General features: G+C 40.5%; 4 protein-coding genes across 4 annotated transcripts; 2 read left to right on the forward strand and 2 right to left on the reverse strand.

Annotated features, from left to right (window-relative positions):
- Window positions 1-2,611: 2,611 nt before the first annotated feature.
- On the forward strand, window positions 2,612-4,401 carry I206_106523 (uncharacterized protein; the record flags this gene model as incomplete). The annotated part of the gene is made up of 2 exons (XM_019159595.1): window positions 2,612-3,477; window positions 3,540-4,401. The coding sequence occupies 2 exons, from the start codon at window positions 2,612-2,614 to the stop codon at window positions 4,399-4,401; spliced, it is 1,728 nt and encodes a 575-aa protein (XP_019007345.1).
- Window positions 4,402-5,345: 944 nt separating this feature from the next.
- I206_106524 (uncharacterized protein) lies at window positions 5,346-8,280 on the forward strand (the record flags this gene model as incomplete). Its single annotated transcript, XM_070203335.1, has 9 exons — window positions 5,346-5,520; window positions 5,582-5,952; window positions 6,009-6,151; window positions 6,223-6,288; window positions 6,353-6,472; window positions 6,538-6,844; window positions 6,928-7,054; window positions 7,182-8,123; window positions 8,204-8,280. The coding sequence occupies 9 exons, from the start codon at window positions 5,346-5,348 to the stop codon at window positions 8,278-8,280; spliced, it is 2,328 nt and encodes a 775-aa protein (XP_070059436.1).
- Window positions 8,281-8,584: 304 nt separating this feature from the next.
- Window positions 8,585-11,670, reverse strand: I206_106525 (uncharacterized protein; the record flags this gene model as incomplete). The annotated part of the gene is made up of 10 exons (XM_019159597.1): window positions 8,585-8,611; window positions 8,682-8,777; window positions 8,834-9,083; window positions 9,156-9,277; window positions 9,346-9,703; window positions 9,763-10,093; window positions 10,146-10,949; window positions 11,004-11,126; window positions 11,192-11,362; window positions 11,421-11,670. The coding sequence occupies 10 exons, from the start codon at window positions 11,668-11,670 to the stop codon at window positions 8,585-8,587; spliced, it is 2,532 nt and encodes an 843-aa protein (XP_019007347.1).
- Window positions 11,671-12,366: 696 nt separating this feature from the next.
- Window positions 12,367-13,849, reverse strand: I206_106526 (uncharacterized protein; the record flags this gene model as incomplete). Its single annotated transcript, XM_019159598.1, has 3 exons — window positions 12,367-12,639; window positions 12,712-13,522; window positions 13,683-13,849. The coding sequence occupies 3 exons, from the start codon at window positions 13,847-13,849 to the stop codon at window positions 12,367-12,369; spliced, it is 1,251 nt and encodes a 416-aa protein (XP_019007348.1).
- Window positions 13,850-14,222: the final 373 nt, after the last annotated feature.

The raw sequence follows: 14,222 nt of genomic DNA on the forward strand, positions 1-14,222 counted from the left end.
TGAAATGTTGAAGAAGAAAAAACAAAGTGATTCTCATATCCTGAGGGGAACTTCGATAGAGACCAGCCATTAGATAGTTCGATTAGTCTTTCGCCCCTTTACCCGAATTCAACAGTCGGTTTGCACGTCAGAATCGCTATGAGCCTCCGACAGAGTTTCCACTGTTTCACCCTATTCAAGCATGGTATTCACGATCTTTGAGTCTCAGCATATATGCTCTTACTTGAAGATCCTGATTGGTTGAAGGTGCTGCTTGCACATCCCTCCTACTTTCACTTCCATTAGGCGCTCGAGTTTGTCATTCGAGCACTCGCAGGTCATCAGACTCCTTAGTCCGACCAGCAAGACCGGTCAAGCAAATTTGAATGGTATCTAAATAGGTTAGATGGTTTCCTTTTGACACACAATGGGCTAGCTCAAAGATGCCGCAAGGTTGCAATATGAAACATCTAGTGCTTTGGTTCATTCTTCACTCAAACAGCAATGTTATCAGCTCATCGAAGTGCTTGTGGGTTCAGACATTCAACTGACTGGAGAAATGTCCCGAAGATGTGTTGTTACAGGGTTGCAAGCTACGAAACGATAGGGGACGAGCTACATACTTCATGAACACCACCCGTACTACTTTGGGGAGGGCTGGATTCATGTGAGATAATTCTTGGGATTAAACTTTTCCTATTGCAGCCTCGATGGAACATTCCACGTCACATGGCAGGGAAAATTGTGTATCACCTGACTAGTGATTAGTAAGCAGTAAGTATTTCAAGCAACGAGTTAAACACAAGTCTTCACATCAATCAAACGCCACCATAATCACCTGACTTAAGGGGTTCAAGGGAATCAGGAGTATTGGAAAAACGCCAAAGACTATACACTGACGTAAGGAGGCGTTATAAGATATTCTTATCTTTTGCCAAAGGATCTGCAAGCTACAGTACATCGTGTATTGATAACACTCCCAAGACTACTCACTATTAAGCAGGATGGGTCTTCGACGCACCTCTATCGATCTTGACGGTAAGCGTTTTCCAAAGGGTTTCGAAAGGTGACACTGATCCCGACAGCTTTGCAAAACTCGTACCACACAAAGGTATAATGACCAAGAAATATGAATGACTAAGTGAGTTCTCTAGTAGGCTTAGTCATGTCATGATGAGCCGAAGAGTCTCAATAGACAAGGATAATGCCTACGCCACCGTATGGCAAGGGAGGCGTTTTAATGATGCTTACGAATACCATTCCTCAGGATGTTGTCTTTTAGCGCAACGGAATCATCTTGATTCCGGAAAACAACACTTGTTCATGCGATAACTTCTTTTACTTTAATAAGGTGACCAATGTAACGCTATGAGTGAGAAGACGATTAGTTCAGTTATACTAAGTTCTTCGCACAGGTCGTACGAAGATTAATGTCGATCATTTACGTTTTACTCTTCATTGTGTGAACAAATGCTCAAAGATAGATGTCTCGGTTTGGAATGCGAAACACCTCGTGTGAATCCACACACTGTATGATAAAACGCCTCTTTCCAAAAATTTGAGTAAAAGAGAAAAGATGATCTACAAAGCGCAAGTACTCGAGAAGGAATTACTATTTTCAGCCTTTTTACGGTTTTGTATGTGCCTTAAGCCGGTTAACCGTTCCAAACCCTTAAAGCTTTAGTAAAGGTACTGTCGATCACTTAGATTTTGAGACCTGACCGAAAAGTAGTGCTAGTAGTACTTTTTCCAGTCTGAATCCTTCTCTTACTTTCAGATCAATTGACCAATCGTTGTAGAGCATTCCCCCTTCGGTGAGTACAGTACAAATTTCGAACCGTAGATGGAAATATGAAATTCATATACAATGCACCATGAGGGTAGAATGTAACGCCTTCAAGTAGGGCAGAACCATGTATATAGCATATTTATAACAATAATTCATATGTCTAAATACCTGGACGCCTCTTCATTCGATGTTCACTTGACCTATGGTATAAATGTACAGCCTAAATATCGAAAGGTGAAAGTACCTAGATCAAACGAGTTTTCCATCACTTCGTGGAAGGGTCGCTAGACTGAGTTGTACTGACCCGTCATTGTTTTCTGATATCCTAACCTTGCTCTTTCTGTTTTCAGGACGGAACTGATTATACGGCATTTGCTCATAAAGAGACTAACGAATTATCCTGAAGCGATTTAGAGATATTTACCGTTTTTGGAAGAATTTTCATGATTGTGATTCAAGCCACAAGAGTGATCGGGAAAGATGACGATCCTTTTGACGTAATTATCCCTAGTCGGTGAAAAGACCACCCGGAAAGAAAAAAAAATCCATATTACTTATTGATTGTTCATTGCATGACCAGACGTTTCATCCACATAACTTTACAGTACTGCATACAACTTTTTCATCCTCGCTCTTGATGAATCCAGAATCGTATCTGTTATATTAGACATCATCAGAGAATTGCATTGACGACACAAAGATTGACGAACAAGTATTATTCTTCAATACCGAGGAGACGACCTTAATCCAAACTTAGCAATACCATCGCCTGGTATCAACCTCCCCCCCCGCCTTCCGAATCAGCTTCCAACTCGGCTTTTTTTGCTAGCCATATAGACGAATATGGGTATCTTTAGCAGACGTACTCGAGCTCCAGCCAGTATTACGAACGCATCTTCTTCTTCGTCAACAACCTCTTTCACACCCGCCAGCCCATATAATCTAGCCACCAGCAAATTAGCCGGGAGAAGTACCCCTTTATCTTCACCGGTTATTACTGGCTCACCTACTTTTACTCTCCCGAACATCAACTTGAAAGTAGTAATAGACCCAATAGCATTCGGTAAAGGTGTAACTTCAGAGACACTGCTGAACATCTCGGTAAATCCTGATGAGAGCATTGGAGCGATTAGAAGGGAAATCGCGAGGGTAGTGGGATACCCATCGATAGGTCTATTCAAGGTTTCAATCCCACAACAAGCATTTCAACAAGCCAGAGCATACACAGGTCGATACGGTAAGTCCGTTGACCTATTAGCTCAATTCCCAGCATTCAACCTGGATGATCCTGAGCAATTAGAACTAAGCCTTGGACCAGGTCAGTACGAACCGACAAGCAGTGGATCCAAAATCAAAAGTTGGTTCCCAGATTTGATTAATCAAGGGACTATATCTATCATCGCACGACCTCTTCTAAATTTGCCCTCAAACATAATCCCTCTGACTCTCCGGGCATATTTCGCTCAACCCCCTCAAGTCACCTCTTCTACCGCCGGTCCATCTAGTCTTCCCTCCACACCACCACCAATCGTAGTTGATATACATCCCCATACAACAGTAGACGAATTGAAATCTGAATTATTAAGAGCAGCAGGTAAAAATCAGGAATTATGGAGATCTGTTATATTGTGGAAAATTGAGATGACAGAAAGTGAAATGACAGTCATTGATGAATTAGGAAGATTGAAAAATGGGAAAATGCCTTGGCCGTGAGTCATGATATCGAATATTTACCATATTATGGTGATATGCTAAAGATATTCCACCGCAGATATCCACCTGGCGCTATGGAACCTGCCTCTATGAGCGATGGAAATCTGCCTGTATCCCTATTCTTCCCTAAATCGGCACCTAATGGAGACATGTTGAACATATCAATATGGTTGAACCCCACTCCGGATACCAATTCAGCAATTGTACCTCCGCTCGCCAATGAAATACCTCATTTCAGATACCCGATGACTAATCTTATACGACCAGCAAGCTCTCATTGCTTGTCACCTTTTCCAAGCGTCAATGGCCTTTCAGTTGAGGCTTTAGCCGATATTGCGTCATCACCAAACGAGATGATGGCAGATGCAGGTATAGCGACAATGACAACGAAAATCAAGAAAAGTCGAATTAGACCTTCTACAGCACCTGCATCTGTCAAAACATTTGGATCTGGATCTTCAATCAAATCAATTCGACAAAATCCTCCCTCAATCCCATTCCCAGGCTATTATTCTAATGGAGTTGTAGCTTCTTCTAAACCTAAAGCTGCTAAAGAAGTGAAAGAACCCAAAGGTCTAGGAATAATAACTCCTACACCTATGGACACTGCGAGTCCTGATAGTATTGGATCGACATCAAATACTCCTAATATTCTCACTCCTCCTGCTCTCGTATTGGATAGAACCAGTTTCTCAAGCTCAAATTCTGCTGAATCCGGTCATTCAGTACAGAGTTTACCTTTATCCAACGAGTCTCAGCAATCATTGGATACTGTAATAATCACCAACAACATGGCCAAGCTGTCTTTCCCGTCGGAGGAGAACACCGCTTGGATCTCTGCAGATGGACAATCAAATTTGAAGAAATCTATGTCTTTCAGAGGGGGGAGTATCAGAGATAGATTAAGGAAGGTTCTGTAATCTTTCCCCCTTGAATTCGCGATATCATGTATAAACACTTAGGTGTTCTTTTTATTTCAAGTTGTATGCATTACATCCTGAATCACAACATGATCACACAAGGTCACACACATGAAAACTTGTCTCCCCGATATCCACCAAAAGGGATTCAAGGGGTTAATTGATTTGATTGATTACGATTACTACGCGTTTATGCTATCGCGAGTGTTTGGCAGATGGTAGTGGCGGATGGCATCACATCAGTGTAAGCAAGAGATCTGTACTTTGATGGTCAATGCGTTGATTTTTCATTATTCTTTCTTGATTCTACCCTGAGTTTATTGTTCCTTTGTTGCGATCAAAGTATGATGAATCATTCAACTTGACAACAGTACCTGGGTGAATATAGTACACACTGAAAGCATCATGAAACTATCAGAGTTTGGTTGAAGAGTGAACAGATATGCTTATGCTCTGCGTTGTCAAGCTGAGTGAAAAAATTGAGAGCTATCCGATGTTGTATTGATCACCAGCTATAAGATACTATGCAATCAGAATGAAGTGTGACCCAGAGTACCTTTATATTTGACTTGTAAAAAATTGTTCCTTTGATGAACCTCAATTTGATCTCATTTTCCCATTCATAGTAGTTACCAACTATATTCCATTCACTCTTCTTCGATTGACCTGAAAGTGTTCCTCGAATATCAGTAATCTTATTGATAGACATATTCTAATCTGTGCAATGATCTGAATCTGACCAAATTACAAGCTGAGATATTCCACTTGTAGCGTTTCTCCGTATACTCAATTGTATGATTAAGAAACAAATATAAAACGAACAAATCACAGAATCCACAACAAAGGACGTCGAGTCTAGCTCATTCCGTTCCCTACAATACATCCGACTTTACATTGGCCACATAAATAACCTGGTGATCTCCCAACAAGCAGTTCCAGATAGCATGAACACCTTCATTTCGGCAAGTTCACCTTTATTTCGATATCAACCTTGTAAATCATGTGAAGTGACCCAAGGTTTTCAAAGTGGATCGGACTTCTCAGGAAGGGATTACAATGGGACTGAAAGTGGTATGATTACTCGTACAGCGGGAACAAGCGTATCTATGAATTGCACAGGTGAGTAACATGTAATTACTCGCATGACAATATAAGCCAGTATAGACTTATAACTTCATAGGAACTGGTATATCTTTCGATATATCATATAGTTCTCCGAATAATTCATCTTTCAAACCGTTTTTGAGAATAAATGGTTCTTCACCTTCTACTTCCCAAAATGCGACTTCGACTTCGATACGTGGTTTACCTTTGGCTCAACATACATTTGAATTGGATATTCTTTCCTCACACGATTCGAGTGATACGAATAATAACACTGTGCCAAACGATTGGATAAGGATAAATGGGGCAACATGTAATCTTGGGTATGCTATAAATTCTCAAACAAAGAATGAAACCATTGATGATACAGCCTGGAGGGATTGGAAAATATATCTAACACCTGGATGGAATATGTTAGAAAAGGATGTATCTAATTATATTGATTTGGTAAATCATTCTTTGTTACCAAAAAGAGCCTCAATAATTGATATGTAAGATGATAGGATCAATATCAAGCTGAATTACCTACTTCTTCGAGGAATTATAATAATTCTATTTCTTGGACAGAACAGTCAAATGCAGCGAATCAAATATTTTTCGCCGCATCAGCAGTTTGGGTATATGGAATAGTAGGAGATCAAGCAGGGTAAGTAGATTAGATTCGTGTGGCAGACCAGTTTCCTTCTCTTTGTTGAGCTGACTGCTGTGAATCTGAAGATCTTTTGAAGTTATATTGGATAATACCGCTCAAGGTGTGTTTGATGGATCCGGTGGTCCAAGAGTGTGAGTACTCCTTCAATTATAATCTGAATTTTGGAAGTCCATAATTGAAAAGACGGTGGCGCAGGTATAATTCGATTTTGTATCATGCGTCAAATCTTTTAGACACTAATCATACGATAATGTTACGGAATATCGAAGAAGGCAAACGATTGAGCATTGACCGTCTGATAAGCATGTCTGGCTTGTATGTGATCTCTGTTCAAGTTGGTCAACCGAGAGAAGACGAAGCTGATACGTCATGCGCTCTAGAACGCCATTGACGAACACCCTTCCTTCTTCTCCTCCTTCACCTTCCGCCTCTCAGACAATGTCTTCTGTGGAAGTTTCCTCATATTACCCCTCTTCGACTGCTCCAGCGGCTGAACAGCTGGGGCTACCGACATCACTGTCGGGTGAGGCAATAGCAGGTATCGTAGTTGCAGCATCGATAGTGTTAATCGCCTTCATGATAACATGGATTTTTGCTTGTTTGCGAAAACGTAAAGAACATAAAATCAATCAAGAAACTGAGTCGAGAAGATCGGAAGGACTTGATAATGAAAAGGCTCAAACGACGGTAAGTGAAGGAAAATGACACGAGGACGCACCAACAAGAGAGTAAGGCAAGCTGAATAATGATATTGCCATTCGTAAATTTAGTTTTTCCGCTTCTCATCACGAGCCTCATCTCCAAATCGACCACACCCTTTCCATCCTTTACCTTCGCCAAAAAACCTTCTGCAAGAACCTCAAGCTACAATACAGTCTTCCATTCCACAACAACAAAGTCAACTTCCAATACATGATCCTGCACCAAGAAAAACCGACAACTTCAAGATTATTTAATTTCTCTTCTCCAACTCCTTCGTTAAGGTCATTTATTCAAAATCATACAACTTCCTCCATAATTTCAGACAATACCAATTCATTCTTGAAAATCAATAATAGTCGATTTAGTCGATCGACAAACAATCAACAAAGCGAAATAATATCAGATCTTCCTACTACCAGTGAGAATGATCTTGGACATATACCGAAGAAAAGTATAAGTGGTTTAAATATAAGTAATCCTCAACCTATAACAATACAACGTAAGAATTCCGAAGATTATCTACCTTCATTATCATCAGCTTCAAGTCAAATACAACCTTTAAATCCTAAGAAATCATCTGAAAAGCTCAACCCCAAGCACAAGCACAAGCATGAGCATGAGCATGAGCTCACCACAGCTCCAGTAGAAAGTCGAATAAATACCTCACAGCTTTTACACAACAATAGATTTGAAACGAATCAAAGTGATTCAAACGTTGAATCAATTCGAAGAGAAACAAAACCACCACTTGTAGCTGCTTTATCAGGTAAAACTTCATCTCCTTTAACAGAATTATCAAAATCAACTTTTATTTCTAAAAAAAATTCAAAACCTTTTAATTTTGAAGAAAAAAATTATTTTGGAAGAAAAAGTAAACAATCATTAAATAATGAAAGAAAAAGTATTAGTAATTCATTAAAAACCGTTAAAACAAATTATACAAATTATACGGATGAAGAAAATGGAATTTTAAGTATGTATGCTAAATTTCCAACAGGAATAGAAAGACAGTCTAAAAGAAATACTCAATTTCAATTTCAAGAGAATGAACAACAACAACAACGAGAAGAAGATAATTTAAGTGGAGTAGGTGTAGCACTTGGAAGTCCTATGCAAGATAATAATTTTCAATGGACAAATAATGAACCTGTTCCTCAAAATTCAAATAATGATATAACCAAATTCAATCGAAATAATAACGATAATGAAGAGGAAGAGGAAGAAGAGTTCAAACCTCCAACAAGGCGTTTCTTTGGATTAGGTGGTGAGTCTAACAAAACAATAAGTGAATTCGGTTAAATTGGACGACTGGACTAACTAAGTATTATAATAAACTCACGATAGATCGCCCAAAATCTGGTGTATCAAATAAATCAGGTAAAACGGTATCTTCAGTTGGATCAGGATGGAGGTATATGTAAAACAGGGGTATTAAGTATATATATACGATCTTTAATCAATTTCAGCTTTCAAGAAAACTCTCTTATATTGGTGTAAAGTAGCTCCACGTATAATATCATCAACGGACAATAGTGAATAATCTTTAATAATGAATATATGCATTCGACATAATGCTTCATTAGTTTTGTGAATGGCACATATCGCAATTGTTGATTTCGTACATTTCGCTCGTATCGCATTCCGAAGACCCAAAAAAACAATTTGGTCTTAATTTAATTTCTCTCTGGCTTCTTTCTTTACCTTTACTTTCGCTAATTGATGATTCTACTCTATCATAGAAGCGTCCAATCCCTATTGTAGCGTATGATTAGCTCGTGCAATATGTAGTATAGGCAAAAGTTAAAATAGGATTTAAACTTACCAAACCATTGAGGAACATGTTAACATTTCTTAATTTCATTTCTGCTCTTTCCTTTGTCGTTGAAGGGTGTCTAGCAGCTTGTACAGTATGTAAAATCTATAATTTATACGTAAACATGCTATACCTTGATGTATTAGTTAGAATTAACTCACCTTCTCTCTCAAAGCTCCAACAAGAGCAGTTTGATCTTCTTCTTGAGCATTAACAGCTAAGACAGCAACAAATCCCCAGACTTCTGCTTCTCTCTTCTCCATTTCTAATCCTTCTCTTTCAGCTAATGGGTTTTCACCGCCTAATAAATAAGCACCTGGTCCAAAAGCAGCTTTTTGAGCTAGTGAAGAAGGGAATAAATCTGGTAAATGAGGAAGCAGGACATGTAGGAAATATGTGAATGTTTTAGTCCTTTGAGAATGATAACAAAATTAGCTTACGCTTGACTAGCACATGCGCATTGAAACAGGATGCTTAGCTTACCATTGATCAAGCTCAGCTGGATCTACTGGTTGACTTTGCTGAGGATTCATAGGATCAGGTATAGGAGTTCTGATGACGCTTTGAGCTTTCGACAAAAGGGCAGTATATAAAGCTATCCCAGGCTGCGGTTACACAATGTTCCATCTGTCAGCTAGCTCTCCTAGGCATGCAAAGTACGATTGCAGCTCACTCTGGTAGCAGCGACTCTCCAGACCTCTGATCGTTGAGCTGAAATAGCTAACATTCCAGCAACGAGACCCAAACCACATCGATTGACGATCATATCTACACCAGGAATAACGAATTGCAGGAAATTATCCGTTTCTGCTTCTCTCTTAGCTCTATCTAATCTATCTGCTTTCGTGAGGAGAGACGAATCAGCTACTGGGGGAGGAGGTGCTCTGGCGACTACGTCTAATTGAGTATATGTTGCAACGAGTAGCGATAGAAGAGTGATGGTTTGATTTTGAGGTAAGTGACGAAGTAATCTAGGGAATAGTTTCTGGCCCTTGATGGGATTAATTAATGAGATGAATGGATGAGGATTGCTACGCAGACATCATCAACCTGAGGTCCTACCGAAAAAGGGGACAGAAAGAGAACTGACCTGATATCCAATGGTTCCATGACCATCAATCTTCTCCAAATAATATCAACTTTAGCTTGACATCTGTTATGCCACAGCTCGATCTCCTCCATAGCTGTCGGTGGAGGAGCATCTCTACGCATTTGCTCCAACTCCAAGATCGCATCATACAGCTCTTCTAGTGCAAACATGATTTGCTTTTTAGTCAACGCAGCACGATGTATACCTGTTTGTTCATTAAGGTGAGAGGTAGGTCTGTTCTCAGGCTTGTTACTTGTAGGAATGGCCAATACGGGTCTTGGAGCGGCTGCATTTCCCCTTGTCACTCTTCCTAAAGCTCCTTGCAATGCAGCTGATATCCACTAGTCAGCAAAAGTTCAATCACCTCTTGGGACGTAATTTACCTGTATTGGCTACCTTTTGATGTTGAGCTCTGTTCTCGACCAACTTCTTAACTTGAGTAGAAAGCTTGGTCATGGTATTCTGACCCATTTTACCAAATCTGTTTCCAACAGGACCTCCAACACCTAAACCCAGACCTGCACCGACTTGTACAACGGTAGGGTTCTCTCCTTGACCTTCAGATATCATCCTACTCCTTTTCAAGGCAGAGAAAACTTGTGCATAAAAGTCAGAGACGTAAGGATCAGCAGTCGCGAGTTGAGAAAGTTGTATACGAGTTATGAAATCTTTATCCGAAGAGCCCATTAGGTTGTTATATTTCGCCATAGATTCGATCTTGGCTGTTATCCTCTGATGCAGTTCTTCCATCCTGGCTAATTCTTCTGGCGAGGGTCTAGGTGGTTCATGAGATCCAGTCTGATCTGATACGAAAGAAGGTGTACCTTGTCCTAAACCTGAAGCTGGCACGCCTTTACCCAATTCAGGGAACATGCTATCCAATAAAGCTTGTTGAGAGGAATAGCCAGATGCTGCTAATCCTGGTACTTGCGTAGGAGTAGCTTCTCTAGGTGGTAGAGGCTGCTGAGGTGTGGCTTGGCGAGGAGGTTCAACGGTTTGTTCCATCATTTGTCTTTCTATTTCTTCTAACGAAAATACCTTTTGCTGAGTGGGAGCTGCGGATGAGGTGCTAGGCATAGCCATTTGAGCCATCTCTGCTTCGATTTCTTCCAGTGATTTGATATGACCCGGGGCTGGAGGTCCTTGAGAAGGTAAAGAAGCAGATGAAGGAGGCGTAGGTCTAGTCACTGTTTTGCAAAATTAGGATCAGCCTGATGGAGACGACTAACATATCAACTCACTAGCACTTGGAGCAGTACCCCATGCTGGACTAGAGACAGCAGGTTTGTTCCATAAATTCTCTACAGAGCCTGATTGAGCGGTAGATGGTTTAGGTCGAGCGGGAGCTTTGGTCGTTGTAGATTCTACATGTGCACATGACAATCAGCTCAAAGGTTTTTTCATCATTCCATCGAACGAAATAACCCACTTTTAGATGGCCTGGAAGAGTAAAAATCATCTTCGGAAAATGCGAAAGGATCATAAGCAGCTTTAGGTTTGTATCTAGATTGAGTTGAAGCAATCTTTCCCGTTGCTGTAGATTGGCCATAACCCTTCGAAGGTTGAGGAGCAGGCTGAGAAGAGAATTGAAAGTTATTGGCTGGAAGCTACCCTATCAGTATATTCCGATCGATCCAGAATGATTGATGTAACCTCACTAATCCCTCCAAGGTCATCTCCAAAAGTCTCGTCATTCATCTCATCTCCACCTTCCAATAATCCACCTCCCGTACTTTCTCCCCAAGTATATACCGCTAAATCTTCTTCTTCACCCGCGCCTCCTAATGCAAACGCATCGTTGGTTCCTGGGACTTGAAATCCAGAGAAACCTTGTTGTTGTTGAGGTTTTCCTTGATTTTGAGCACCTCGTTCCGGAAGGGAAGTGTCGAAGCCGAAGAAGCCTGACATCGTCTTCGAATTGGCGATAGACAGGCAAAACTGATCGATTTATGACACTCTTTTCGCAGGGTTGCTTGTATGACTAGTGGCTGACTAATGAGGGTAATTAACTATGATCTTAGAAGCGTATTAAATATGTGAAGTGACTTGAAAAGGACTTTGCCATTAAGATGATCCAATCATTCGTTACACCGAAATCGACAACATCAAGTGAGTGTCATCCATCAGAATGAGTGCCACATGTCATATCACCGAAAATCAAACAGGCCTCGGTGGAGGTCGTTCACTCTTTTAGAAGATGTTAATTCACGCGAGGCGCCCAGTCGTAACCCCTTCCATGGACTGATCATCTTACCCCTTTATTTATTGGATTGGTCATGACAAAGAAGTTATCCATGGTAGCCATCATGTTAGGTCTTTCATGTTAGCTAATTTACACGACCAAAGTACAAACATATCAAGTGATTGCACGGATCTCAGAAGATATTTAGGGTGCGCCGTGAATATCCACTGATCAGAACAAAGCTACATCATAAGGTACGCTAATTCATTCGATCATTTAAACGCTTTTACTGTTCGACGAAACGACCTCCAATAATTACGTTCTATAAAAAATTATCACATTACTACTTATCATCTTCTTATACCAACCGTCAGTGTCTTCTTTCCACCTAAATTTAGTCATATGGACACAATTGGTCCTCCCTAGAAAAGTGTCAAAGCACCACCGACGATTGCACCTGCAGCAGCTATGATTCCCCCCATCATTGAACTGGTGAAAGCAATAGGAGCGACCTTGAAAGCTGCTGAAGTACCACTTGATCCACTTGCTGATCCGGAAGGTCCAGTAGCTGAAGAAGTAGCGGTGACTGGAGTATCAGCTTCTGTTGAAGTGGCAGCAGCGGCAGTAGCTGAGGAATAGGCTGATTCGGCAGCTTGAGAATTTGAACCAGTATTTACGAGGACGGCGTCGATAAGCTATTAAAGCAAGAGTTCTCGATATTAGCTAAGGAAAACTATCTTAACAACATAATGGTGCGGATTACTAACGTGTACGACACCATTGTTTAAAATAATATCACTTTGAACGATCTTAGCTGTTGAGTTTGCAGATTTGACGTATGCACCAGTAGAATTGGACATAAAAGTGAACGCTTCACCACCTGCTGAAGTGTAATTTGAAGAAGTCAAACGAGTAGAATAAGCTACAGTACCGTTGATGACATGATTTGATAAAACAGCTGCAACTTGAGTTGAATTTAATTGACCTAAAGAAGATTGAATAGCACCAATAGCAGCATCAGTTGGAGCGAAAATAGTTAAACCATTAGCTGAAGCTAAAGAATCTGCTAAACCAGGAATAGATCCAGCTAAACCAAATAATTGAGGAGCAACAGCTGGTAAAGCTTCAGTAAGAGTTTGAGGAAGTGTTAAAACTTGATCAATAACATAAACGTGTAAATTCGCTGCAGTAGCATTTCCACCTGCAGTTGTATTGGAAGCTGTTTGAATAATTTCAAAAGATGTAGCGTTTGTACTATTTTTGGCTAATACTAAAGGAGCAGAAAAATTTCCAGGTAAAGAATAATTTCCACCTCTTAATAAAGTTCTAGCGATTGTATGGTTAGGAGCAGTAGCGACCCCAGACGCAGTATAGGTATTGTTTAAGATATGGTATGATAAGATTTGAGTTAACAGGGCTGTGTCACCTAAAGTATCTTGAGAGACATTTGAGAAAGCTTGATTGGACGGAGCGAAAACCGTTTTATTGCCACTGGCTAAAGAACCAAGAAGAGCTTGTCCTTCAGTGGTGTTGGCAATTCCTTGAGCAGCAGTGACGAGAGTAGTAAGACCAGCTCCACTAGAAGTACCGAAGATATCAGCTCGGAACGGTATGGAATTGCAAAAGCAGACAATGTGCAAACTCGAAGTGGAGGAGGAATCGTGTCGTGTGGACAGGAAGTTACACTAAGAACAAGCGAAGGTATGAAGAGAATGGGAGGTTGATCTGACAAACTCACGTCAAAGCACCTAGAACGGCAGTCAAGTAGTCCGTACTGTTACCCGCAGCGGAGGAAGCAGAAGCAGAAGGAGCAGCAGCAGAAGCTGATCCACCTGCAGCCGATGAGCTTTGAGCTAAAGCAGTAGCAGGAAGCAAGAGAAGGGTAGAAAGAGTGGTGAATTTCATTTTGATTTTACTTTTGCTATGGTGCAATAGACAAGTTTACTAACGCAAGGGAACAAATGAAGAAAGAGAACAGATTGCTGCATTGATTCAGATATATATACACACTGTATGATCGATCTACATGTCTCTAAGTGGGGAGAAAGATCGGACCAATAAGAAAATAAAGTGAAAGTTGAAAAGCAAAGCTTACGCGATGAGATGAGATGATATCATATCATACCATTTTCTCTCGTATATATGTCTTGGCTTTACGAGTACAATCCCCATTCCTTTCCCCACACGTCGTATATCAATATTCAGGGGAGAATAAGTAAAGTTAAGTTACTTAATCATTTGATCTCTTGATCTTCAGACATCAATGGAAGTATAAGGT

Source organism: Kwoniella pini, chromosome 9 (genome assembly GCF_000512605.2).
Source record: "Kwoniella pini CBS 10737 chromosome 9, complete sequence".
Lineage (NCBI taxonomy): Eukaryota > Fungi > Basidiomycota > Tremellomycetes > Tremellales > Cryptococcaceae > Kwoniella > Kwoniella pini.